We start from the raw sequence: 26,246 nt of genomic DNA on the forward strand, positions 1-26,246 counted from the left end.
GCGCATTGCTTCATAAAGTTCCGCCTGTGGACTTGGCAGTGGCACTTTCCTGTCGCTGTCTCATGGCTCAGTGGCTGCCAGAGCATCCATCTCCGTGTCTGCAGAGCAGCCCCAGGGGCTGTGCAGGGTCTTTCATAAGTGCCCCAAGTGAGGATCTGCTCAGTTCAGAGCTCCCAAGCCTCTGCAAAGAAACTGCTTTCAGGGTGTGGAGCACTACTTGCTTAGCTGCTGGCCGCAGTATTTTGGGGGGAGGGGAAAGAATAGGGCTTTGAAGCCCATCTCACCCCAGTTCAGATCCTGGCTATATGTCAGAACTCACAGAGCTCAGGGCTCTTGTCTCATGATGCTCCCACAGAATTATTATGACAAGGTGAGGGGTGGGGAGCTAGGTAGTACCCAGCACACCATGCACCAGCCCCCAGTCTAGTCCCTCTTTCTCCTGTCGCCTATAATTGGGGCTCTCACCAGCATTTCAGGGCCCAATTCTTCAGTGTCAGCATCCCCCATGTCTTCTAGCCCTGCCACCAGACCTTCTGAGGGCTGGGTCTGCCCCTGATGGACCCATGATCCCTGCCTAAGTCCACCCTCCTGCCCAAGGTTGGGTTTGCTGCACACAGGCTGGCCATGGTATCCCAAAGCAGGCCTCCTGCTGGCCTACACCAATGGCCAGGGTTACCTGAGGTGTGCTCTCTAATGCTTTCCACATCTTAGACAGGGAAGGTCACTTATGCCGAGTCCACAGGCAGCCCAGGAGGAAGACCACATGGACTGGGATACTTTTCATCATGTGGGTTCTAGCCTTCACTGTTGGGATCCATGGGTGCCCCTACCCTGACTCCCCACCCACTGCCTATAATAAGTTGGGGAACTGAGCCTCCCACCTCTTACTTTGAGGGGTCTAGGACAGAGTAGATTATAAGATGGTCCTGGGACCCAGTCTTGAAAAAGAACAAACACACTTCCCAATTTCAAAACTTACTATAATTTACAGTAATCAAAACAGTGTGGAATATTATTCAGCCTTAAAAAGAAAGGAAATTCTAACACATGCTACAGCATGGATGAATCTTGAGGACATTTTGCTAAGTGAAATAAGCCAGTCACCAAGAGACAAATACTATATGATTCCATTTATATGAGGTATCTAAAGTATTCAGAATCAGAGACAAAATCAGTAGAATGGCAGTTGCTAGGGGCTGTGGATAGGGGGAAATGAGTTAATAGGTATAGAGTTTCAGTGTTGCAAGATGAAAAGTTCTGTAGATCTGTTGCACAACAATGTAAATATACTCAACACTACTGAACTGTACACTAAAAAATGGTTAAGATGGTCATTTTTATGTTATGTTTTGTACCACAATTAAAAATAAAAAACAGTATCGTACCAGCCTAAGAATGGATATAGATCAGTGGAATAGAATTGGGAGTCCAGAAATAAACACATATATCTGTGGTCAACTGATTTTCAAAAAGGGTGCCAAGATACTTCAGTGGGGGAAAGGACAGTCTTTTCAACAAATTGTGCTGGTATAACTAGGTAGCCACATGCAAAAGAATGAAGTTGGACCCAGTTCACCCCATATATAAAAGTTAACCCAAAATGGATCAGAGACCTAAATTTCAGGGACGCTTGGAAGAAAACACAGGTGTTAATTTTCATGACCTTGAATTAGGCTTTGTTTTCTTAGATATAACACCAAAAGCACAGGTGAGCAAAAGGAATTAAGTGGACAGCATCACAGTTTAAATTTTTGCTCTTCAGAGTGCACTATGAAAATGAGTAGACAACCCAGACACAGGGAGAATGTTTACGAGTCATGTGTCTCATAAGGGACTTGATCTAGAATCATAAAGAACTATTACAACTCAGTAACTAACGACAGCCCACTTTAAAAATGGACAAAGGATGTGACTAGACGTTTCTCCAAAGAAGACATGCTAATGGTTAACAAGCACAGAAAAAGGTGCTCCACACTTAGCCATTAGGGAAGTGTAAACCCAAACCACATTGGCATGCTGCTTCACACCCACCAGAATGGCTAGAATTAAGAAGATTAGCTTCCCCCCAGCCAGGTGGGTCAGTTGGTTGGAGCATCGTCCCATACCCCAAAAAGGTTGTGGATTTGATTCCCAGTCAGGGCACATACCTAGATTGTGGGTTTGATCCCCAGTGGGGGCGTATTCTAAATGGGAGGCAACCGATCTATGTTTCTCACATCAGTGTCTCTCTCTCTCTTTCTCTTCCTCTCTCTCAGTCAATAAAAACATCCTCAGGTGAGGATTAAAAAAAAGACTTTAGCGTTTGCTTGTGGGCATCTCCTTGGTAATGGGCCCGGAGGTGCACCCGATGGGAGTTCTGGGGGCCAAGAGTGTGGGCACACTAAAGCTGTGTGTCCCCTTCATGGAGGACAGGGTTTGAGAGCATTGGTGGGTCTCTCCAGAACTAGTTTTCTGTGGAAGTCCTCTTGGTTAGGTCACTGCTGTTCTCCAAATCTGCTTTGTTTGTGGTGGTTGCTTGGTCTCAACTTGGGGGTGTGGAGGGGGTGTTTTTCCCATTCTTTGCCATCTGTGGTCCTCCCAGGTCACTCAATATCTTAAGAGAAAGAGGACAAGAAACCAATTTCATCAGGGCATGAGACAGCCTGGCCTGGGCTGGCACCTTGGTGTTGCTTCTCACAGCACCCTGCCTAGCAGAGCAGCAGGGAACTGAGGCTCAGAGGAGAGAGCAGCTTGTTTCGCACTCCTTAGTGCAGATGTGGTGCAGCCTGGGGTGGTCTCAGGCTGGTGAGGGCCCCTGGGACTCAAATCTTAACTCTTGCCTTTACCTTCCAGATGGAAGAGACAGGGCCTCTGACCCAGATCCTTCACCTGGCCAGGCAGGGTGGATGTCCAGCTTCTCGCAAAAGCCACATAGCAGCTGATGGTTCCATTAAGGCTGACCCAGCAAATGTTCACTGAAAGCCCACTGTGTGCTAGGCCTGGTGGCAGAGGCTCGGGGGATAGCAGAAGTAACGCCAACACACCATCCCCCACCTTTGAGGAGATCATGGCTAAGCATAGCCACCAGACAGTAATAAGGCTGCTGCTGGTCAGTGTATCAGGAGCATGCAGTGAGCCAGGAGTGCCCAACATCCCAAAGCGAGGAGGGAGGGAAGAGGAGAAGGGCCTGCTCTGCCAGAGGGGCTGCCTGCTTCTGGGCCCTGTGCTGGGCCTTGCTCATGTCATCTAGCCCCTGCACTGCCCACATCAAGTTTTGGCCTTCTGTCAGCTTGTGCTTGGCCAAAGGGCTTTCCTCCTGCTCTTGAGGGTAGGCCTGAGTCTCGCTGACCCTGCTGTGAGATGAAGCCCATCTTTTGCTGTGTGGATTTTCCCCTCTGGGCTAGATTAGCTCTTTGACTCAGCTAGCACCCAAGTTGTCACCAGGAGGTGATGCCCAGGTGAAGATTGTTCAGGAGACTGAGGGGTGTGAGATGAGGAAGAGGCTAGTCAGTCTGCCCCCATCACAGGCCTGGTCCTTCCCCAGACCCTGTGTTTAGCTTGCATCCCCCTCCCACCACTTGGTCCCTTTGCTAGTGCACATACTAAAACCTGAGCCTCCCCTCCCCTCACTCAGGTTCAGCCAGTTGGCTTCCAGCTTCAGTCCTGTGAACAGATCTCTTAAGCCAGAAAGTGGGAATAATGGCACCTTCGTTATAGAGGTTCATGCGAGTTAATGCTGCCTCACCAGGCAGGAAACGTGTCCTGATGATGAGCAAGCAGCCTGCCTTTCAGCCCCACGTGCATGTGACTCTGATGGGAGCAGAGGCCACTCACTCTGAGCAATGCTGTAGGCCCACCACAGGCTCCCTGTCCCCATCCCAGTGTGCTCCTGGCAGTAGCTGCATAGCATCATGACCCAGCCCCTGCTGTGACACATCCTCCTGGTGACATGGCAAGGGCCTATCCATGTGGTAGCTTAGTGGCCTGTTTGCTCCAGCCTATTCAGACTTCTTTGTGGGATAAGCCCAGGCCCCATGTCTGTTTAGGACTTATTTGGTTAGAGGCTGCCTCCTGCCTGAGGGCCTGTAGTGCCTGCTATCTCCAGGGGAAGCTGCTGGCCTTTGAGTTCAGAGGCAGCTTGTGTGCTGGCGGGAGCCCAGGTGAGGGACCATCAGAGGGCCTCTGAACCCCTGCCCCTCACTTGTCTATTGTGGGTATAATTCCCCATATCCCTGTGCCACCAGCTTGTGTGAAATCTGCAGAGCCAGGTTAAATGAGAGGGCCTCTGAGTAGGGTCCTGCACTGTCTGGGTAGGTGTGAAGGGTTTGCTCCTCAGGGTGTGATGTAGTCATCCCCTCCTGGCACAGGCTCGGAGACCCTGCTGCATATGTGCAAGTGAGTGTCCCAGGGGCAGGTGGTGAACTTCACGTTCCATCCCAGACAGTGGGACCAGGCATCATGAGGGTGTGCCTTCCACAGAACAGAGCATTGCCACCATCCCTCATTCAGCCCCTACTTCCTTTCTGTATACACAAAAGTGGCCTCACTGCAAGAGGATGCCGTGCCCCAGCCCCTGCTGCAGATCCTAGCCAGCCTTATGTGGTTTGCAAAATGAAAACTCAGTACTTTTCTCAACCTAGGAATCTTGGCTATGCATTTCAAAGTCTGTTTGCCACATGGTTTGAAGGTTCTGTTGTGCCTTTGGGGGCCAAAAGAGGTGGGACAGATGGCCCCCATAAGGGCCGACTACATTCCCGGTTCTGTCTGCAGAGATGTGGATTCCAGCAGTATGAATGGGTTGAGCACTCTACCGGCAGCATCCATTACAAATAGACTATTTAAGATTGGAAAGAAGAGTGCAACTACCACCACCTCATTGTCTCACACCCCATGACATAGCAGAACTACTTGATAGTGTGTTCCCTCCAGCGTGGTTCCTGTGCATTGCTGCAGGTTCATTCATTCATTCATTCATTCATTCATTCATCAGCTGACTACCTAGCAGTGGTTGTGTGGGAGGCCGTTTGAGGTACTGGGGATAGAGTGGTGTGCATAGCAAAGCCCCTGCCCTCAAGTGCACAGAGTGGGGATGCACAGTGAAAACTCCTGATGGCAGTGTATACCCTGTGCCCCCATAGAGAACTGTGCACAGACCTAGGGTTTCTGAATTACTGTACTGGAGAATAATAAAGGATGTTTTGAAAAGACAGACCTCATGCTCCAGTCTCCCCAGCACATGAGCTCTCAAGAATCTCTTCTCTCTACAGCTCCCTTGAGCAAAGGAGGCTCAGGGCAGCAGCTCTGCCCCCAGCACTCCCACCTCCAGTGCCCTCTACTGGGCCTCCCCACTCCATATACTGTGGCGCCTTCCTGCCTCTGGGCCTCAGACAGTTCTCTTGGCCTGTCGGGTTGATCATTTTCTACAAACTCAAATCCTGTTCGTCTTCCTTTCATTCTTTCCCCAAATATCTGTCTCATGCCTCTGTGGACGTCATATTGGTCTGGCCCCTGAGGAGCTGTCATTAAGGAAGTTAGACTGTGTGCCTGCCCTCGTGGGGCTGACAGACAGGTGGGAGCAGACAGCAAAACTGTCGGCCAGTCAATGGAAGAGGCTGTTTAAGATGGCTATAGGGGTGCGGTGAGGTGGTGCCAGGCCCAGAGACCTACAGGGACCAAGGTGTGGGCAGAGGCAAGTGTGGCTAGGGGGCTGAGCACAGGGGAGATAGGAGGGGACAAGCTGGCTTGTGGGTGGGTAGACTGAAGTGCAGAGCTGGCCCTCACTTCGAGGAAGGTGAGGCCTTCAGGCAGAGGAGTGCATCTCTTCAGGACCCTTCTGCCCTCTGTCTGCCCCTCTTTAGGGCAATTAGTGTGTTCTGCCCCCTTTCAGAGTAGAGTCCATGCCCAAGCCTCAGAGGACTTACGTATCCCAGGAAGATCGGTGCCAATCTCTGGTGTACATGTTTCTCCCGTTTCCCAGAGGTGGTGGTGAGACAGAGGCTCTGGGCCAGTAGTGTCGGTGACAGGGCCTAAGAAGGTACTGTTGTGGGAGTTCCCCTATTGGTCAGCTCTGTGTCAAGCACACAAAATGTGACCAGGCTGACTTGCCCACCCTGTGGGGGGCAGGGAAAGAGCCCAGGTGTCCAAGTCCCTCTGGCCTGGACCAGAAAGCAAGCCTGGCTCTGGGGCTCTTGAACCTGTCTGAGCCTCAGTTTCCTCAACACTCAAAGGGCAATTACATGGGATGAGAAGTTACAGCTTTGTGTTCAGCCCACATGGCACAAAGTTTCTCCTTGCCACACACGAAGCTGTGGGCCAGGCTCTGTGCCCTGGGTGCAGCATGAGGGTTAGCTCCCCCTGCTCTTCACCTCACCCTGCTGGCCTGGTCCCTGTCACCTCCCATCTGGGGCCTCAGACATGAAGATCTGACTGGACACTTTGTGCCTTAGCTATCGACCGGCTCTTTCTCCTGCAGGCCTAGGAGAAGCATGCTCCCTGCTGCTGTACACTGGCCAAGTCTGCAGGAGGCTAATTGCCGATTCTAGTTGGGTTTGGCAGGCCAGTGCTTTTTGAACTCTCCTCAAGTGCCTGATTTTCAGGTCTCTGAGAACCCTGGGACCTCTCCCCCTGCCTCCTCCCTCCCTGGTCCTCCGTTTTCTTACTGTTGGGCAGGAGTGCAGTCTCAGTGCTGGTGTCCTTGGAGAAACTGCAGAGTGGTGGCAGACACAAAAGGATGTGCTTTCCTATCCTACAGCCTTGGGGCCTGGACCAAGGCCCCACCCACCTCCTCCAACCCCTGCTTCCCCTGGCCTCAGTACTGTGCTCTCGCGTGACCCCAACCAGAAGGAATCTTTGTTGGGTTTTATTTTCTTGGTTTTCTTAAGAAAATGTTGACCACTATGGAGATGCTTCTTTAAATCTGTTCCATCAGTGTTGGACTCCCCCAACACTGCTGCTACTTAGAAGGGATATTCAAATACTTCCCACAAGTCCCCAGGGAGCCCCGGAAGAGGTTTTGGGATCATAGCTCTGGGGTGACTTCTCTCAGGCCTCCTGTGCAGTACTGGCCAGGCCTGTGCCCTGGAGAAGTTGTCCTAAGACCTGAGAAAAGGGGAAGAGCAAGCACAGGCTCAGGCCCATGAGTGGTCCCCGGGCCCAATTCCTCCCTGCCTCGCAGCCTCCTGCCTCCCCACTGGCCTCCTGGTCGGCCATATCTGGTCTCTGCCTCCTTGGTCTCTGCCCTCTCAGTTGGGCCCTGGCCACCCTTATTGTCTGGGCTTTTGCCTCAGTGAGCCCTTTAGCCCCATGACAGCCTTGTGCAAACCATAGGTCAGGTGTCACCTCCTCTGGAATCCTCCCGACCTACTCAGGCTGGACCTGAGGTGGGTCCTACTTCCATGGTTGGGTGTGCTCATTTTCATATACAAAGTGCAGGTAGCAGTCTCCTGTCCCATGGCCCATTCTGTGAGGGTGCATCCTTGGCTCATGAGACTGGCATTCAACACCTGCCTAGGCCAAGCCTCTCAGTGGCATTGAGGCTGAGGGGTTGTGGCTGAGCACTAATGGAGGTCATGAGGCTCTCCTCTGGGTTCCCTGAGCTGCCTGAGGCCCGAGATTTACTTTCTATTTGGATTCCTGGGGGCCTGAGGAGCCAGCTTGAGCTAATCTGAGTTGGATTTTCTTCCTTATAATGAACATGCCCAACCCACCCTGGTTCCCCATTCTGCATTGTTTCTCTAAGACCTGCTGTGGGGCAGGGTTGCAAGCGTGGGTCCAGGATTTGTCAGCGGCCTCAAGAGGCTTCTTAATGGACAGGTCTGGGAGGCAGGTTCTCTGAGTCAGACTGCTGTGCACTGCTAGGGGCATTGGAATGTCAACTGCAAGTTGATCCTCCTGGTGTATCGGAGCTCAAAAGTTGAAGACTGAGACTGGGTAGTTCTCTCTCATTCCTGAGTGTGGAGCAGAGTAGCCCTGTTCCTGATTGGGGGCCTGGTCGAGGGTTGAGGACTCTTGCCCAGGTTGTCCCTCTCTGCCCACTTCTGCCTCCCAGGTAGGAGCAGGAAGCCCCACTGTTCACCGTGAATGGGTTCCTGAGGCCCTGGAAAGGACTCTGAGTCCTAGAGAAAAAATATCTCAACAAACTAACTGTTGCTCCCTGACAGCTGCTGAGTCTCAGTGAGAGGGGCCCCCACATGGTCCCTGGTGTGACTCCTGCTTGGGGGCTCCCTTTTGGAGGCAGGCTCTGAGCAAGAAAGCAAGCCACCTGAGTGCTAGGCCAGAGGGGTCAGCTGTGCAGAGGGCTGTGGACAGCACATGCCCTCTTGTCCACCTGGGGCTGTCCCTGCTCTCTTGGTGCAGTAGGATGACCATGTTCCCTCAGGACCTTGTCCACTTTGAGCCTGCTTAGGTTAAACCAGGTCTGGCTACAACAACTGCTACAACAAAGGCAAGGGCAGCCTTGCCTTTATGGGACCTCAGCCTTCAGCCACTCTGAGAACCAGGCCATGTCCCTATGAAAATCAGCCTTGGCATTGATGCCAGGCTTAATCATTCAGGCTTCCCCTAGGACAGCGATTTTCAACCTTTTTCATCTCGCGGCACACATAAACTAATTACTAAAATTCTGTGACACACACAAAAATACATTTTTTGCTGATCTGACCAAAAAAGGAAAAAGTATAATTTTCATTCACTCACACTGGATGGTTATTGTTGTGTTGGCTGTTGTCTTTTTTTAAAATCCTTGCCTGAAGATATGTTTCTGTTGATTTTAGAGAGAGGAGGGAGAGAGAAAGAGACATCTGTGTGAGCGAGAAACATCAATCCGTTGCCTCCCTTAAGTGCCCTGACCAGGGAATCAGCCCACAGCGCTTCAGTGCACAGGACAATGCTCCAACCAACTGAGCCACAATGGCCAGGGCTGTTGTAATTTTTTTATTTGACAATCTAAGGGAAAAGAGGTCAATGCCCCTGACTAAAAAGTAACGTATTGCATGTTTCAAAAATTCTTGCTGCACACCAGTTGAAAATCGCTGCCCTAGGAGATGACATTCTCCCTCAGGCTTCCATAGAATAGCCAGCTTTGTCTTCTGTGAGTGTGGCATCCAGGGGATGTGTGCTTGAAACCTCATCTGTCCCCATCCCGGAGGAACCTCATCTCTGTGTGCCCCACCCGCAGTCAGTTGCAGGGTTCTGTCTCATGCTTGGTGTAGAGCAGCCCTCAGCCCCACAGCAGCCTCTGGGGCTTGGCCCTCTGTGCAGAGGTGGGAGCAGAGACTCAGAAGCAGACCAGCAAGCCAGGGAGCTGGGTTTGTACTTTTGCCTGAAGTTGTGACAAAAGGAACTATTTTATAATAGTTTGACCAGCTTGACCAGTAGTGAACATAGTGGGAGCAAGTGGGACAGGCTCGCAGGGTGAGAAGTAAGAGGGTGCTCACAGTAGATGAGACATGAGGTGATGAAGGCCTTGTCCCAGGGGTGCAAAGGCAGCAAGGGACCTGGCTGGGGGATGAGAGAATTGGGGGAGGACTGATTGCCTGGGGATTGGGGGGGCGGGGGCTATAGAAAAAACAAGGGTCTGGTATTGCACAGTTCTAGGTTTCAGCCACAGCTCTGCCCCTGCAGGCCTCTCCCCTGTAGGACAGTTTTGTCCTGAAGTGGGTTGAAATGGTACATGCAGGGTGCTTAGCACTGGTTCTGGCCATGGGAGCCACAGTGATAAAGACCTTAGAGGAAAGGTGGCCAGCCAGGAGGCTGGTGGGGAAGGGCTGCTCTCTGGGTCAGTGAGAAGGCCCCAGAGAATGCCAAGGCAGCCAGATTCATGCCTAGCCTGACTCTGCCACCCAGTACCACATAGTCCAGCAAGCTCTTGTTCTCACCTTGCCAGGTTCCACCAAGAGGCACCATTGCCCAGAGAACGTGGGCCTGAGCACTTGGACAGAACTCCCTTCCCCATAAGCATGCAGGCCCCTGGCATACTGCAGAGCCCCACTGAGCCTTAGCCTGAACCTAAGGTGGCTGCGTTGCTGGCTATGATGAGGAACACTGTGGACGTCCTGACAAGTCAGGACTGACCTTTTGGGCTAGTGGGGGTCTCCCTGTAAGAAGGTGGGGCGCTGAACCTATGCAACAAGGTTGGTCAGAGTGAGGGATCCCTACTTGTGCCCTCTTTGGGCAGTCTGAGGCCACGCTCTCCTGAGTCTGCTGTGCTAGGCAAGACATCAGTTCCAAAAACGTGCCCCCCAGCCAGATCAAAGCCAGCAGCCAGAGCTGCCTGGAGCTGTGGGATCAATGCCGGCAGGAGATGCTGCTCAGCGCTGCTTTGCCAATGCAGCCAGGAAGGAGAGGACTGCCTCCCTTCCCCGTGGGTGCCTTGAGCTGCCCACACACTCACTTCCAACCTACTTTTTGTTTCCCCAGAACCTCCAGTGGGCCCGTGACGTGTTGCTAGGCAGCAGTATCCCGTGGCAACAACTGCAGCACATGCCGGCACAGGGGCTCTTCTGTGAGAGGAACAAGACCAATTTCTTCAACGTGAGTACTTTGCCTTGTTGATTTCCAAGGCTGCTCGCTGCCACTGCTTTTCACCAAAAGCATGCGAATGGGCTCCTGGGTGGGTGTTCCCACGACCACGGGTTTGCAGTATTCTCAGAGGGCAGGCAGAATAGTGCAGTCTTGAGTGCGCCAGACTCAGGAGTGGGACTATGCTTGCTGGGGGACTTCTGGCATGTCACTGCCCCCTCTGAGCACCAGTATGCCCATCTTTAGAGAGAGGCATGGACGAGCTTGTGTGTTCTCTGGAGTATGGTGGGCAGTGGGGGGGTGCTCCATGCCCATGGCCCTGCTTCCTCTAGAGCAGCTTCTTGTGCCCCTGTGTGGTCTGGGGCACCTGGGGATTCTGATTGAAGCCAGAACTACTGCTTAAAAACAAGTTTAGCGAGTTGCCGGGCTTTTTGTGCCCTTCCAGGCCTCACATTCTGTATACAGTGGAGACCCACTCCTTAGGCAGGACATGGCCTAGCACCGAGGCCTATCTGCCTCTCATCCCCAAGGCCCCCTAGGACCTGTATCTACTCCACCCTCATTCACTCTGTCCTGCACAGAGACAGATGACCCTTCATTCTGCTCTACTTTGAGTCCTCGCCGTCTTCCACCATTTCTCTCAGCATAGCCACCTCCCAGCTGGGGTGGCTTTGGCAAGTCCCATGGACCCTCTGAACTTTGGTTTCTATATTTTCCCAGATTCCTTGTTACATGTAGAGAAATTGAAGGGTGAGGTTCACTTGTACAGGAGCCGAGGAGGGCAGGTTTCAGGTCTAGAAGGGTGTTAAAGAGGTTGGTTCTGGAACGATATGAGCAGGGTGAGGTCCCCACTGAGAGCCAGCTGGGTGGTGGGGTGTCTGGGTCCATGCTCTTCTCTCCTAGGCTGTGAACTTCTGGGGGCCAGGTCGGGGCTCTGGAGCTGGGAGCCCTGTGTCTGCCAACCCTCTCTCTGTGGATATTTTATAGACAGGTTGTAGATGTAATCCGTAATATCCACGGGACCAAGGGGTTTGCAGTGGAAGAGAAGCTCCCTCCCACCCAGATGTCCGGGCCATAGCTACTGCCCCATAGCAGCCTCTGTACCTTGTCCTGCATGTGTCCTTCCAGAGGGTGTCTGCCCATCATTTTGTGTACAGCACACAGCAATGTACACAAAGGACAAAGTACACGTGCTTCTGCCCCTTGTTTTCTGGTTCTGTTTTGTATTTTTCACTTAAGAGAATGTCTTGGAAAGTATTTTGGAACTTGCTTATTCTTTTTAATAGCTGCATAGTACTCCCAACATATGGATGTCCCACAGTTTACCTACCCATCCTCTGTTGATGAGCGTTTATATTTTTTCCAGTCTTTTGTTATTACAAACAATGCTTCATATATACATCTTTGTGGGAGCCTATTCACAGGATAAATTGCTAGAAACAATTCCTGGGTGAAAGGGTTTGTGGTGCCCTTAAAGATTTAGTTGATACTAGAGATCCAGCCCACACTCCCAACTTTAGACTCACTTTTTCAGATCTCATCAACACTGTGTTATTGAACTGTCTTATATTTTCTCTTCAGTAGGTGAAAAATGCTGTTGTGTTTCGTTCATTATTAGTAGGATTGACCACGACATCATGTTAGCAGTTTCAATTTCTTCTGTGCAATTTCTACTCATGTTCATTTTTCCTGTTGGAGTATTAGTCCTTTTCTTATTGATTTATAAGAACTCTTATACATTAATGAAATTGCCCTTTGTCAGTGGTTTGCAAACTTTTTTTTTTTTTTTAGTTGCTAAACCAAAGTTAGAGCCAAGAAAGTGGCTTATTTCCCTGAGCTCCTGGGTTACTCCCTTTATAAAGTGGTTTCCCATTACCTGCCTTAAAGAGTAATTGTAAGAATGAAATTAGATAAGAGGGTAATGTCCCTAATGCGGGATCTGGCACATGGTAGGTTCTTAAGAAAACAGTTTCCTTCCCTCTCCCCTCCCCCATGTTGGTGCTTTGACCTTAAGGACTGTGCAGTGATGTTGGAAGGGGAGACCCAACACTCTCTTCTTCCTCACAGCTGAAGCGCTCAGCCATCCTAATGGTGGAGTTTAGGAGGCTGGCACCTCAGATATCTGCTCCCTTGGAGCACATCTGAGCTGGTGACCAGGTTCTCTAGGCCCCTTCCCCATTTGGCTCACTCCTGTGGTTTCTGGGGCCTTCTAAGATATGAGTCCTACAGAAAAGTAGTCAGGTTGTACCCATGGGAGGGAAGGCTGGCAGAGCCCCACATGGGCCTGGCACATTGGCATCACCTCCCTCACAGCTGGAAGCCCCTACAGATACACGCCACCCAGACTGGACTGATATTTTGGGTATTTTGCCTCCTCCAGGTCAGCTGTTTGTTCCTCCATGCTTCCCAGTGACCTGCTGCTTTTATCACCCTCTCACCCTCTCCCAGCCTAAATTCTGGACACTCTGCTTTCTTAGCTCTTCTCTTTGGAGGTGGGTTGGGACTCCTTGTACTCATTGAGCCTGAAAAATTAACCTCTGGACAGAGACCAGACAGACACTCGCACCTTCATTTATGAAGTACCCTAGAGAAAAGCACTCCCAGCTGGTTGGTGACAGGATGGCCCTTGCTGAACCCACTGCGCCCTGTCCTTGCTGCTGCTGCAGGTGGACCCCTAGGGTAGACACCTCTAGCCAGAGCTCACACCTAGCATATCAGAAAGTGTAACCCTGCACTCTCTCAGCACATGAGTTTGTCCATCAGATTTTACCAAGTGTGAGGAAACTGTTTGCTACTACACTTATGGAGGAGCATTTACAGCAGCCATTGGCTGACTGCTGTGATGGGGTCATGTCTCTGACAGCTGGGGCTGTAGGTCAGGATTAGCAGGTTGGTTCTTCTCCCTTCTAATGTGCACTGGGGTTTACTGCCTAAAGTGGGGCCAAAGCACAGGGCAGGGCAACCCTTGTGAAGAGATGTAGAATGGGTGAGGACAGGGTCATCAGGTACCCTGACCTGCCATCCCTCTAAGCACCCACTGTCCTTGGCCACCCATGCTGCCCAGCCTTGGTGTGTTACTCACCCAAGGAGCTATCTGGGTGCCCTCCCAGTCCTCAGGGCCACACTAAGGTACCTACCTATTGTTTTTTAATGACACAGTTCAGACACAACAGAGCCTAGACCCCCTGCTCTGCTCATCCCCAGATGCTGTGCCCTTCTCAGAGGGACTTCCTTGAGTGGCCAGCCTGTTCTTTTTTTTCAGGTGTATGTATACAAAATCAGACAAGTCATGCAGCTTTAAAAAATATGCATATATGTGTATGTGGCGTGAGGAGTGGGATGCTTTTTGGCAACTTGCTTTTTTTCACTGACACTAAGTCTTGGAGAGTTTCCCTGTGAGAAGTGCAGGCCATCTCGCTCTTTGCAGAGGCCCAGTATTGCATTGTGCGCAGGCCACAGTCTTCTTGGGTGGGCACACAAGTGGGGCCAGGCTATGTGCTCACAAGCAGGCTGCAGTGGGCCTCCCTATGTGAGTGTCTTTGTGCTGTTCCGGCATTCGTCTTAAGAGTCCCTGGCCTGTCCCAGCCTGGTCCAGAGGAGGTGCTCACTGAGCATTTGTGGATTGTTTCCATTTGTATCTTCTCTCTTAACAGTTGGTCTCCAAGCACATTCTCCTGGTCCAACCAGTGCTGGGTGATGTAGGGCCCCTTGCCATAGGATGCTTGGAGGTTTGCAGTAGAGCCCCTCATGCATGCCCCTTCATGCAGGACCTCTGTACAGTGCTGTGGGCATGTGGGAGAGATGGAGAACCCTCGAGGAGTCTGGGTGGGCTGGCGGCAGGGTTCCCACTGGTGGGATGGGTGCTGCTCAGTGAAGGGGGAAGCAAGAGAAGGGGACCAGGGTAAGAGGCACCCTCAGAGGAGCTCCTCAAGGCTGGACCATGCCTGAGGCAGTGCTGGCTGAGTCTTCATGGGGAGTGTGAAGAATGGGTGCTTGAGTGCAGGTGAGTATAACCTGGGGCTTCAGTCATCTTTTTTGATGGGAGCTCCTTGCACACAGGGCCCCGTAGCAGCAGAGACATGGCATGTAGCAGGTCCCAGCAGTGAGGTTGGATGAGCATTTGAGAGAGAGAGGAATGAACTTGGTGCATTTCTAGTCCCACTGTTCCCAACTTGACTGAGAGGGAACACCCCCCAGCCACCCTTTCTTTCTGCCGTGGAGAATTGCTGCTTGTGGGCTGTCCCCTGAGCAGGCTGGAGCTCTGGGCCAGGGCTCATGCTCCAGGGTGGGGGGACTGGGGCAGGGAAGACATGGAGGCTGGGGTTGGGCCTGGGGGTATAGGAAGCCTTCTGAGACAGTGCATCCCTGAGAGGTAGCCAGGGGGCTGTCTCTCCCTGGGCAGAGGGTCCAGGAAAGCAGGCAGCAAGCATAACTTGGAGGCTGAGAGCTGGCTCATCTCTGAGTACCCGGAAGCTTCCAGGGCTTCCTGTGCAGGTATGCACACCTCTGAGCAGGCGGGCTTGTGGAGCTGGGCTGCTGTGGCCAGGGTGAACTTTTCTCCTTGTGGTTGATGCAGAAATGTTCCCATAGTAACCAAGCTAGAGATGGCTCTTCCTCTATCCCCAAAATGTTTGCTTATTTTAGCAAGTAGAGTTTTTTCTTGTTTCAACCCAGTTTCCAGCCACTGTGAAAGAAGCAAAGTGAGACGAGGGCCCGGCTAGCACTGCTTCCTGTTTCTGAGCTTTGCAGGCTGGCAACGGCTGTGGCCTGAGTGTGAGGGAGTGGATGGGAGGTGCTTGCCTGCTGCAGCTCGGCCGCCTTGCCAAGGTGCCTCCACAGCCTGCAGCACAAGTGAGCAGCCCATGTCCTGTGACGCCTGGGGGCAGGTCCCTGGGCCTTGAGGTCACCAAGGAGAGTACAGATTTTGGGCTCAGGCAGGCTCAGCTCTTGGCCACTCTACCTCTCACTTGGCCCCACGCAGGGCACAGGGCTGACCATAGACAGGATGGTTATAACAAGTAGACAGGAGTCCTCAGCACATACTTGGCATATCACACAATTTAGCTTTAGGACCAAAAGTCAGCCTGCACAGAGCCTCTGGGCTCATCTTTGGATCCCAGTGGTGCATTAGGAAGATAGTGCTGGTATCAGAAGGGATGTGGCTGGAGTGTGTGTTTGGGGGGGCCCAACTCTTGCCTGGCTAGAGCCCTCCAGAGGTTCCAGGGCTACCCTGGCTCAAGTGGGCCACCTGAGAGGCCAATATGGCCTTCCCTGCTCTCCATATGGACTCTTTTCTGCATGGCCTGGCTCGGCTGTTGGTGCCTATGGATGTGTTCACTCCTTCTTGGTCACAGTTGTGTAGCACTCCACTGTCTGACTGTTGTCCCACAGCTTACCTACCTGCCCTCTTCCCAGTAGATAGGTGACTTCCAGTTCTCCACTAGTATAAAAAGGCTGCCTTCCCTGGTCTTCTTCCTCATCTGTGCAAGTCTCCAGGATGACTCCCTGGAAGTGGAGTCTGGTTACTAAAGGCCGTCAGCACCCAGTACCTCCACACATTGCTAGATGGTTCTGCAGAGCTGACCCTGGGTCCCTCCATCAGCCACTGCTCTGCCCCTCCTGGCACTCAGAACCACAGACCACTTTCATTTTGGCTCATCTGTGAGGTGACCAGGGAGGCTGAGCCCCTTTCCACACCTGTGGCCAGTCCCTTGGTCTGCCAGGCTCTGGCAAGAGCTCCTGCCTGGTGGCCACCACACAGGCCTGGTGGTTCTCTTTGTCATGACTCTGTGTTGCTTATATTGATGGGAGTTACAGTTGTCATAAGCCATCTTTGTTTCTTTAAGCATCTGTGCTGTGCTGCCTCAGTCCTGGAGCCTGAGAGCTCACTGAGGGCCCTGATGTGAGAGGAAGAGCCCCCACTGGTTAGACAGCCGACTGGGAGGGAGGAGAGAAGGTTTTTAAAGCCCCTGCCACCCATCCTTCTTGACCAGAATCAGTCACACCCATTCTACTCTGAGTTGCCACCAGTTGGCTGTGTGACCTTGGGGGAGTCCTCCTCCCCCCACCAGTGAGCAGATGCCACGTGTTAAGGAGGGGGCCTTTGCAGAGACTGGCAGGCAAACCAGCCTCTGACCCTAATGCATGGCCCAACCTGAGATGGTGCCTATTTTAGAGGCCAGGCCTTAGCCAGCGCCCCTCTGCCTCTGGAGAGAGCGAGCCGGTCCAGATGGAGGCCAGTGGTGTGGTCAGAGCACAGCTTCTGGTGCCCAGTGCACCCAGGCACCCCCAGGCAGGGACCTCATCTAGAACAGCCTTGCCATCATCCTCCTGAAGCATCCTCTGGCATGGTGCCCAGCAGGATCCTGGCTTGGGTGTCCAGGAATGCAGCCCTGGCCAGGCCCTGGGTCTGTGCCTGAGACAGCTTCCTCCTGTGTAGGGTCAGACACGGCCCTTCCCTCCCACCTGCTTCCAGCCCCAAAAGGCACCGTGCTGGTGGGCCTGGGGGTATCTCTGCGTCAGTCACATCTACCCCAAAGCTGAGTCACTGATACTGCCCCCAGATGCCTGCCCCAAGTTCAGGGCTTTTGCTGGCAGACATCAGCAAAGCCCAAGGCACGCCCCAGGGATGAGGTGTTGGTCTCCACCCAGTTAATTATACCCCATACTGCCTTAGACAGCAGCAGATCTGTGCTGCCTCCCAGCAGTAAACAAGCCCCAGGAGCATCGCTGAGGGGGTGCTCTGCCTGTCCCACGAGGGCCCCAGTGCAGCTCTGAGTCCCACCCTCCCTCTCTAGTCAGGGCTAGGGAACATCTGGATAGGAAATGCCCAGTTGGCAACAAACCCATACTTTTCCTGAAGTTGGTCCCTGGATGGTCACCCACATCACCTTCTCTCCATTTGGGACTGGTTTTAACCATTCACTGTCCACCTCTGCTTGTCCCTGTGCCCACACCTGAAGGAGGGCACACTTAAACCCGCTGTGTGCCAGGCCCTGGGCTCGCTGCATTGTTGACAAGGCCCGGGGCACACAGGCTGATCCGAAAGGCTGGATTATTAGTCCCATGGAGGTGCCAGGAGGTAGGGAGCCTTGGCTGAGGTCCCACAACCAGGTTCTGCTGGAGGAGGGGTATGAACTTCACTCTGTCTAGTGCTGAAGCCTGTGGATGGTGGCCAGCAGCGTCAGGTGAGGGAGGGGGATGAAAAGCCAGAGACCCACTGGCTTCTACTCAAGGATTGCCCCACTTGCTCCCAAGTAGGAGTGTTGCCCAAATGGCCCATTGGCGGGACAGCAGGATGGGGTGGCAGTGAGCAGGGGGGCATGGGCATCTAGCCCTGCCCCAAGAGGTAAGGCTGGGATTCCAGATTGATGGAAGGCAGGGTCAGTAGCTGGGCCAGGTATAGACCAGAGCTGCTCTTGGGGGCCACACTGTACTGTCAACTAGTTTGGGCGCTGAGTCTGTGTGGGCATGACCTTGAGTGGCTGTCTGGCTGGGTTGGGCTACATCTCTCTGGTAGACCACCCAGGTCCACCCAGGTAGTAGGGCTCCTGAGGCCGAGTGCAAGAATAGCGGGGACTGCCACCCTGCCTGAAGTGCCAAAGCATCTGTGCTTGGCCCAGCCCGACTTCAGGGGGGTTGGGGAGGGGGCAGCTCACAGCAGCAGTGGCAGAACTGGCCTCGTTTATGGCACTCACTAGGAGCTTTACCTGGGGTGCCTCTTCTGGTCCTCCACAGAACCCCTGTGAGGCTTAGGTACTACGTTGTCCCCATTGTGCAGGTACCTCCAAAATCCTTTTTCTACTCTCTGCCCACTTAGCTGACCAGAGGTCTGGCCCCTCCCCTTGAACAGGGGGCCTTGTGACCGTTTCAGGCCCTGCTCACAGGCCACTTTCCAGCTGACTTGGTTGCTCTGGGTTTTGGGAGAGGAGTGGACGGGATTCTTGCTGAGCATGTTTTTGCAGCAGCAGTTGCCAGTAGTCATGACACAGCCGTCAGAGCCCTGCAGGAGGCTGGTTCTGTCTGACCCCCTTGAATGAGGCACAGAAGCTGAGGGAGTGGCCCAGGATCACACAGCTAGGAAGTGGCCAGATGGACTCAGATCCAAGTCTGTCTCACTCTAAGGCCTTACCTGGTCTGTCAGCAGGAATTCAGGGGTATATCAGGGCTCTCTCTCCTCAATTAGTGATGTTTGCTGTGGGTGTATGGGGAGGGATGGGGAGAGTGACAGATTGTCCTCACCCCTCTGTTGCCCTTCTTTGGAGGGTAGAGACCCTTACCCCTCACTGCTCTGAGACCTCTTAGTAGTGAAGCACTCTCTGCTTGACCCATCATCTTCCATTAAGCCATGAGAGAGGCCCACTCTTGAGGGACACCCAGATCCCTGGGGGAGGTGATCAGGTGAATAGCGGCTGTGAAAGCTCCTGGTATGTTTTGGGTAGGACTGAGTAGGTAGAGAAGATGGTTGGCACATGGGGACATGGGGACGGAGTTGGTTTGTTGAAGCCACAGGTAAATCCCTCCATGCTTGGGCTTCCCTTTTGGAACGTTGCCTGGCTGTCATGGCCCTCCTGCCCACAGGCCTTTGGCCTCCCTTAGTGCCTTCCTAAGCCTTTTAAAGCATGCAGGTTGGGGGCCATTTGTGCAGTAAGGATGTCCCTCTGTGCTCCCCTCACGTTTTGTTTTTCCATACGCAGTGTCACTGCATAGTCCAGCCTTCTCAAGCTCATGCCACCTCCTTTTAACCCTTCCAGCCCTGCCTATGGCAGCAGCCTCCAGCAAGTGTCAGGCCTTGCTGAGCCCCACCATTGCAGTCACTTTTGCACACATGCTCTTTAAGACCCCTAGGCCTGAATAAGGCCCCACCCCTCCTGAAGCTCAGACCCCATAACCTGAGGGTGAGCAGAGTGTGTGAGAAAGGCAGAAGAATGACATTGAAGGAGGTACCTGCATAACAGAGCAGGGATGAGCTTCTGAGCACAGGGAGCAGCATGAGCCAGCATAGGGGCAGAGATGGGTGCTGCATGCATACAGGGGCAGTTGGCAGACACCACTGCACCCTGCCCGCCAGGGCCAGGGGCAGAGTGTAGACTTCTTCATAGGGCAGAGAGGCCAAGGTGGAGATCTTCTAGATGACATGCTACCACACAGATGTACTGGAGGGTCCTGACTAGGGTAGGACCTGGGAATGCTGCTGACTTGCTACCTCTCAGGGCTACACTATACCCAATAGCTCATTGACCTACGAGGTGTAGGTGGTGTCATTATCCCTGCCTTACAGAAGAGGTAACTGAGGGTTGGCCATACCCACAAGTCAGCCCTTGAGCCAGGATCTAGACTCAGTAGCAATATCAACTTCTAAGGCAGGAATCAGGCTTAGAGCCAAGTCAGGGGCAATGAAAATGGCAGTCAGTGGACAGGCCCTAGAAAACAGGCCAAGGAAGGACCAGGGCATACATGGGATGATGGGCGGAGCTGTAAGGACAGGGAGTGCTGGGGAGGAGGGAAGGTGGCCCAGGGAGCCTGGCCTGGTGCTCAGCTGTGGTCTGGTGCACCAGGTCCACCGTCACATGTATCTTTGCCCAGTGTGGGCCCAGGGTCTGTGTGTGTGCCTGCGGGCCACTGAAGGGCCACTGTGCTTCATCCCACTGTTTACCCCACTGTGGCCTCAGCTCCTGTGAACTGTTTTCTGATTCTCAGAAGAAACTGCCTGGGTACGTTGTGACTGTTCCTCTTCCCTCAGGGTACCTAGTCACCAATGGCCACGGACATTCCACCCCTGGCCAGTGAGGAAGGGGCTTGGCCTCTGCTCCTGGACCCACCCTTGATGGCAGTGACTATGGCAGGTGACCTGGACTCCCCCCTTCTCTCCAGTATGATCGGAGCCTTGCAGCAACGAGGTTCAAGGAAACCCAATTATATCACAGTGGAAATCAGGACAAAAAAGAAGGGAAAAAGTTTAAATTGAGGAAATATGAGCTCCTTGGCTGTAGTAGGAATTGCTGCACTAGTGCTATTTTTAGCCTTGTTGAGATGATCTATGGGCCAGTTGCAAAAGCAGAGTAAACAAAAGAATCATGTCAAATTCTCCAGGGAAAAAAGGTCCAGTCTTTAAGTCTTAAAAAGGTTAGCAAACTTGTGTGGCTTCTTAACTTATCCCCAAGCTCTCCTTCCTCTGTCCTGGGCTCTGCAAACTTCCCTGAACTTCACAGCTTCTAGTTTGCTAGGTCTGGGTTTAGCCTGAAAGCAGGTATCTAAGGCCTTCCCTTCCATGTCCCTGCCTCCCTGTCTGTGACCCAAGAGGCAGCAGGTGGGGCAGGGCTGATTCCTGCCTTAGAAGCTGTGATGTGTCCTCACCCAGGAAGCATGCAGTGGGGCAGTGGGGTCAAGGTGGGACAAGGCCACAGGATGCCCAGACCCCTACCCTGACAGAATCACAGCACAGTCAGAAATTCCTGCCAAAGCCAAGCCACCCCCATTCACAGCTAGAATTAAACAGAGTTGTAAGCAGCTGTTAGGTGGTCATCTGGTTATGCATTCTTCTCTGGCCATGGGAGACAGTGTCCATCTCCAAGTGGATTCACAGTTGTGGCAGCACCAAGATGCTTGAGCAGAGGGAAATGATGTGCTTAAGCCCTTAGCATTCACAATCTCACCATACAGACCTGCAAGGGGGTGTGGAAACCCCGCAGCCTGCACAGCCATGACTTATACCCTGGGTCATGCAGCCCATAAATGGCAGATCCTGGCCTGAAGCCCAGGCCTGGGACCCCACATCCTGCCGGTAGCTTCCACGCCATAGTTTCTGGCCAGCCCAAGGGGCCCCTGGCAGTGTTTGTGTACACTAGGGTGCTCAGTCAGGAGCTCGCTGTTTAACATTCCTGAAGAGAAGAACATTTTTCAGGATGGGCTGCTTTTCCCACTGCAAGTTATTTTTCAGAGGTTTGCTCCTGGAGTAAGTGTCCCTGCCGTGTCTTCCTGAGGCGCACACCTAACCCGCTCTCAGCTTGGACAGAGCACTCTGAGCTTTGAGCTCCTGGGATACTACCCCAGGCACCCTGTGTGTAGGGCAGCACCCTGGCCCTGAGGGCACAGGGAAAGGCTTACTTCCGGGAGGGGGAAGGAGGAGGCATGGGGCCCTCCGTGAGGCTTTGGACAGTGGCAGTGGGCAGGGCCAGGAGTGAGGCGCTGCCTGGCAGATCCTCGCTGTGGCAGAGTCACTAGAAAATGTGCCCTTTGGAAAGAAGAAGGCTTGGCAATGCCAGTCCCTGCTCTGTTCACTCAGCCCAGTGTGGGTGCTCACTCCAGATTCAGGTCCTCCCTGTACTCCCCACCCCCAGCCTGCAGGAGGCTGTGGGTGCAGCCTGGTTCCTAAGGGGAGGTGAGAAGGAATGTCAGTGAGTGGGCCTCTGCCAAGGGGAGGGAGGCCACAGGGCTTGTTTCTGTGGGGTGCAGAGGTTCTCGGGGATGGCAGGCACCTTCCAGATACTCTCCCATTTACTCCTCCCTGTGGCCCGGTGATGCCCATCTCATGATGAGCAAGCTGAGGCCTACAATGATGCAGCACAGGCTCAGGGTCACTCAGCCTATGAGGAGCAGAGCTAGGATTCCCAACCCACAGAGCCTGGCTGCCCCCACACCCAGCCTACAGGATTTGAGATTAAAGCCCAAGCAGAGCTCACACTACATGGCAGAGAGAGGGGAGCCTGCAGACACTGTTGTGACTGCCCACTGCTACCCTGGGCTGTGTCCTACTTACTTGGCCCTGACCAGCTGGCCCTACCCAAACCCGGCAGGAGGAGGGGTTATTACGTTACGCTGTTTGTAGATGAGTCCTGGTCCTCTGAGCCAGGGTGTGGAAGTGCTGTGTCCTCTGCAAGGTGCCATATGACCACTCAGACTCAGTCTCAACTGTGATGTAGGAGATGTGAGTGTCCAGCACTTGGCACTCAAGAGCCCTATGGTCCTAGCACTGTGTTTAGGTAGCCATGAGCTATGCATATGAGCCCCAAGGAGCAGCCTGTTGCAGTGAGGACATTGCCTAAGTGTGACTGCCCTGTCCTGGGAAGGCAAATGGGCCCCAGGTCGTTTGAGAGGGACTATCCTGCCCTGCTTGACACTTAATAGCACTGGTGACTGGTGGGCTATTATCCCCCTTTAGCATTCCCATTATGCCTCCAAAAAACCCTCTTGAACAATAAAAACAGCTGTAGCATCCACCGCCAGGGAGGATTCTGGATGTGGGAGGTGGCAGGGGTGGAGAGCAGCTGAGAGTCCCAAAGGGGTCTGGCAACAGAGGTGGGGGCAAAGGGGAGGGCACAGTGTGTTGGGTCACCTTAGTTATCCATGCCCCTCAGGGCTGCTGCCCCTTGGTGTTTATCTCCTGCGTATTTGCCTCCCCTTCCTTGCCAAGGCTTCCTGGGTGTCCCTCTTGGCAGGTCATTAGTGGCCTCAGGGGAGCTTAGAGAGGCAGCGCTTGGCCACCCTGAGGCACCCTAAGCTACAGTGAAAGCCCCCAAGTGCAGATGGGTTTCCTGAGGCAATGGATAGGGCCATGGGAGCCTGAGTAAGGGGCCCAGGTGGTACCTCTTATGGCCCAGAGATGGGCATTGTTGCAGTTGTTCCAAGAGAGTCTCAGATGGCAGGGCCAGCAGAGTTAAGTCCTTTTGTTGACTTCCTGGTCTCAGCCCCATCTGACCTCAGTTTTCCCACCTCCAAAGGTGGGCCAATGGTTTTCCAGCCCTTTTTCCAAAAGAGCCCTTTCTCACCACCCGCTGGGAAACATGAAAGGACAGCCATTCCAGCAGAGACAGGAAGGGCTGGTCCCCAGCTGCTTTGGCTATGTGCCTTCCCACCCAGGCTCCCTGGAAAGAGGGACATGAGCCCTAGAGAGGCTGTGGGGTCTTCTGCTTCACCCCCACTCTGCCACACAGACAAGGCTTCCCAAGCTTAGTGGCCAGGCCTTCTTTCTGGAGTAGCTTCAGTCTGGGAATTTGTCTCTTTTCCCCACCCTCGTTTTTTCCACTTTTCCTATTTGGAAAGTTTGACCAAGTTGCTTCTGAGAGAACAGCATTGGGTTTGAAATCCAAACGGGAGCTCTGAGCTCCAGGAGCTCCTGCCTGGTTTCCATAGTGATGGGTGTGGACTCCCTCACACACGTGGATCTCCCATGCTCTGCCTTGCTCTGCTAGTGTGTCCTGTCCCCAGGCTCACCCTCACCCACCTGTGAGCCTGAGTAAGGGGCTTAGGCGGTACATCTTATGGCCCAGAGATGGGCATTGTTGCGATTGTTCCAAGAGAGTGTGTCTGATTACAGCGTGGGAGGTGGCAGAGGTGGAGAGCAGCTGAGGGTCCCAAAGGGGTCTGGCAACAGGGGTGGGAGCAAAGGGGAGGGCACGGTGTGTTGGGTCGCCTTTGTTATCCATCCCCCCACCCTGGGACTGCTGGCCAGCCCCAGGCCCTGCTCCATGCTTGACTTCACCAGTCAGTATTTATAAGGCGCAGTTTCTTCATCTGCAAAGTGGGGCTGACCAGACCTACCTCATGTGGTTATTGAAGACCACAGGAGATGTTACTGCCATATGCCCTGGGCTGTTGTGTCCAGGAGGGGGTATGAAGTCCCCTGTAGAAGGAGGAGGGAGAGGCCAGCTCTGGGCTGCAAAGGACGGGACCTTTTGGATAAGGGCATATGAATGACAGGGCTTACAGGGGTCAGTGGAGGAGGAGGTGAGATGGATCAGGGTCAGCTGGGAAGGCCCTTGAAGGAAGGGCAGGAATTTGGTTGATTAAAAACAAATTTTGAAATGCTGATTTCTAAATATGTATAAGAATTCTAAAATTAGAGTATGTCAGAACAGGTGGAACTTCCCTTGTGGAACTTCCCCCATGAACCCAGCATCACTGGTGGTGGCACAAACTCACAGACTGTCCAGCAGCAGGAGCATCTGGTAGGAACTGGCGGCCCCAGCCCATCGGCTCAGTGCTGGGCTTTATTCCCAGAGAGGGACCCACTTGGCCCTACTCAGAGGAGGGGTGGACAGCCTTGGGCTCCAGGCCATGCTGTGGCTCAGGCCCAGGGTCCTCTAGGCTTCTCTTGGGGGGAATGAACCTGGCCCTGCCTTGGGGGCTAGAAACCCCGTAAGGCAGTGCTGTCCATGGAGGCCTTTGAAATGGAAGGTTGGCCCCTAAGGGCTGCAGATTAGGAATCCTCTCCTGGGAGACAGGAGATAACTGTGCTTAGGGGCCCAGTGAGTTCTCAGAGGAAGGGCTCAGAGTCCAGTGCTCTCAGCTTCACTTTCTTGTGAGTTTGGGTGTGAGGACCCACCCCAAGAACTGGGCCCAGGCACCCTGAGTGTATTACTTACTGTGTAAGTCTCAGGGTGCTATAGATACAGGAGAAGGCTATCTACCAGCCTCAGCAATTGGAAGCTGAGAGGTGGTCAGGAGCACTCCTGGAGACCCAGACTGACTTTGAAATTGGCCTGATTGTAGACAGAGGAGGGAGAACCAAGGGAGGCTGTGTAGGGTGGATGTCGTCACAGGATGGAGGCAGGCAGTGGTGGAGAGGGTAAGTTGGGCCTGTCCTCAGGGCCACCTGTATCCATGGTCAGCAGTCCGGATCTGACCTGTGGCAGTGGGGCTGCCTCAGGAATCCAAGTTGAAGTGCTGTGGTCGGGCTGGAAGCTCTTAGAGCAGTGGGCTGCATAGCATGAAGGTCAGACCTGGAAGGATCTGGGAACTATACAGATTGTGGGGATTGTTGGTTAGGACCAAGAGGACCATGTGCCTAAAGGTGTCAGAGGGGAGTCTTGGGGAGAGTATGTTCTGGCCATAGAGTAATCAGACAGACGCTCGCTGCACCTCAGTGTGTTTCTGCTCATGGGAGAGTGCTGCATTTGGAATTAGACCTGTGCTGAGTTCTGCCAGGGGCCAGCCCAAGCATCCTGTGGATGTAGGACCTCTCTGAACAGATAACCCCACTCCTAAGAGATGAAGCCCTGTCCTGTTCCCTCACAGTGGGGGGGGGGGGGGCATGTTGTAAGGGAGGCTGCATATCACTCTAGAGAGGGGAGGAGTGCCTTGTCTGGGACCAGTCTTCTGTTCACATCTTGAATTTGTTCCTCTGGTTTGGGGACACCTCTGCAGATTGGGGACTGAGCCCTGCTCTGAGGAGGTGGTGGGCATGGGCCTGCTTGGGAACCTGACACCCTGCTGGAGGATCCTGTGTGAGCCATCCAGGGCCATGGACCCTGCTGCCACTTGTGGCCTGAACCCTGGTCTGGTCCCATCACTCCCCCTACTACTTAGTAGCCCAGCCAGAAAGACCAGAGTCCCCCTCCCCCCAAGTTCCCCAGGCTATTCATTAGGGACCAGGGGTCAGGTGACAGATGGGCTGCCCTAGTTTTCTCAATGTGCATGTCAAACCTGGCTTTTCTAGGATGTGGGCTCCCTTCCCGAGATGAAAAGGAAGCTGCTCAGCTGTCCTGCCGAGTGGGCTATTCTAGAAGCCTAGATGGCACCTCCCTGCTGTGGGACATAGCTTCTCTGCTGAGAGTGCGCCAGCTGGAGACTGCTAGGCCTTATAGTGTCACACCAGCCAGCTTCCTCTCCTCTGATGGCTAAGACAGTGAAACATGCCTCTCCTCACCAGGCACACAGACTCCCACCTACAACCCCTCTTCATTCTCACATGCTAGCTCTTCAGGGACTCAGAAATTGTTCAGACTGTGGGGGCAGGCTTAGAGGAGCCC

General features: G+C 53.4%; 1 protein-coding gene across 1 annotated transcript in view; it reads left to right on the forward strand.

The window, feature by feature from the left end:
• The window catches only part of CABIN1 (calcineurin binding protein 1), a 117,715-nt gene that overhangs the window by 68,498 nt on the left and 22,971 nt on the right, over window positions 1-26,246 (forward strand). Inside the window, exon 29 of the mRNA XM_016204301.2 lies at window positions 10,396-10,509. Within this exon, the coding sequence (XP_016059787.2) occupies window positions 10,396-10,509 (114 nt within the window). The remainder of the gene's footprint in view (window positions 1-10,395; window positions 10,510-26,246) is intronic.

The sequence above is a fragment of the Miniopterus natalensis genome, chromosome 20 (assembly GCF_054644295.1).
Source record: "Miniopterus natalensis isolate mMinNat1 chromosome 20, mMinNat1.hap1, whole genome shotgun sequence".
Lineage (NCBI taxonomy): Eukaryota > Metazoa > Chordata > Mammalia > Chiroptera > Miniopteridae > Miniopterus > Miniopterus natalensis.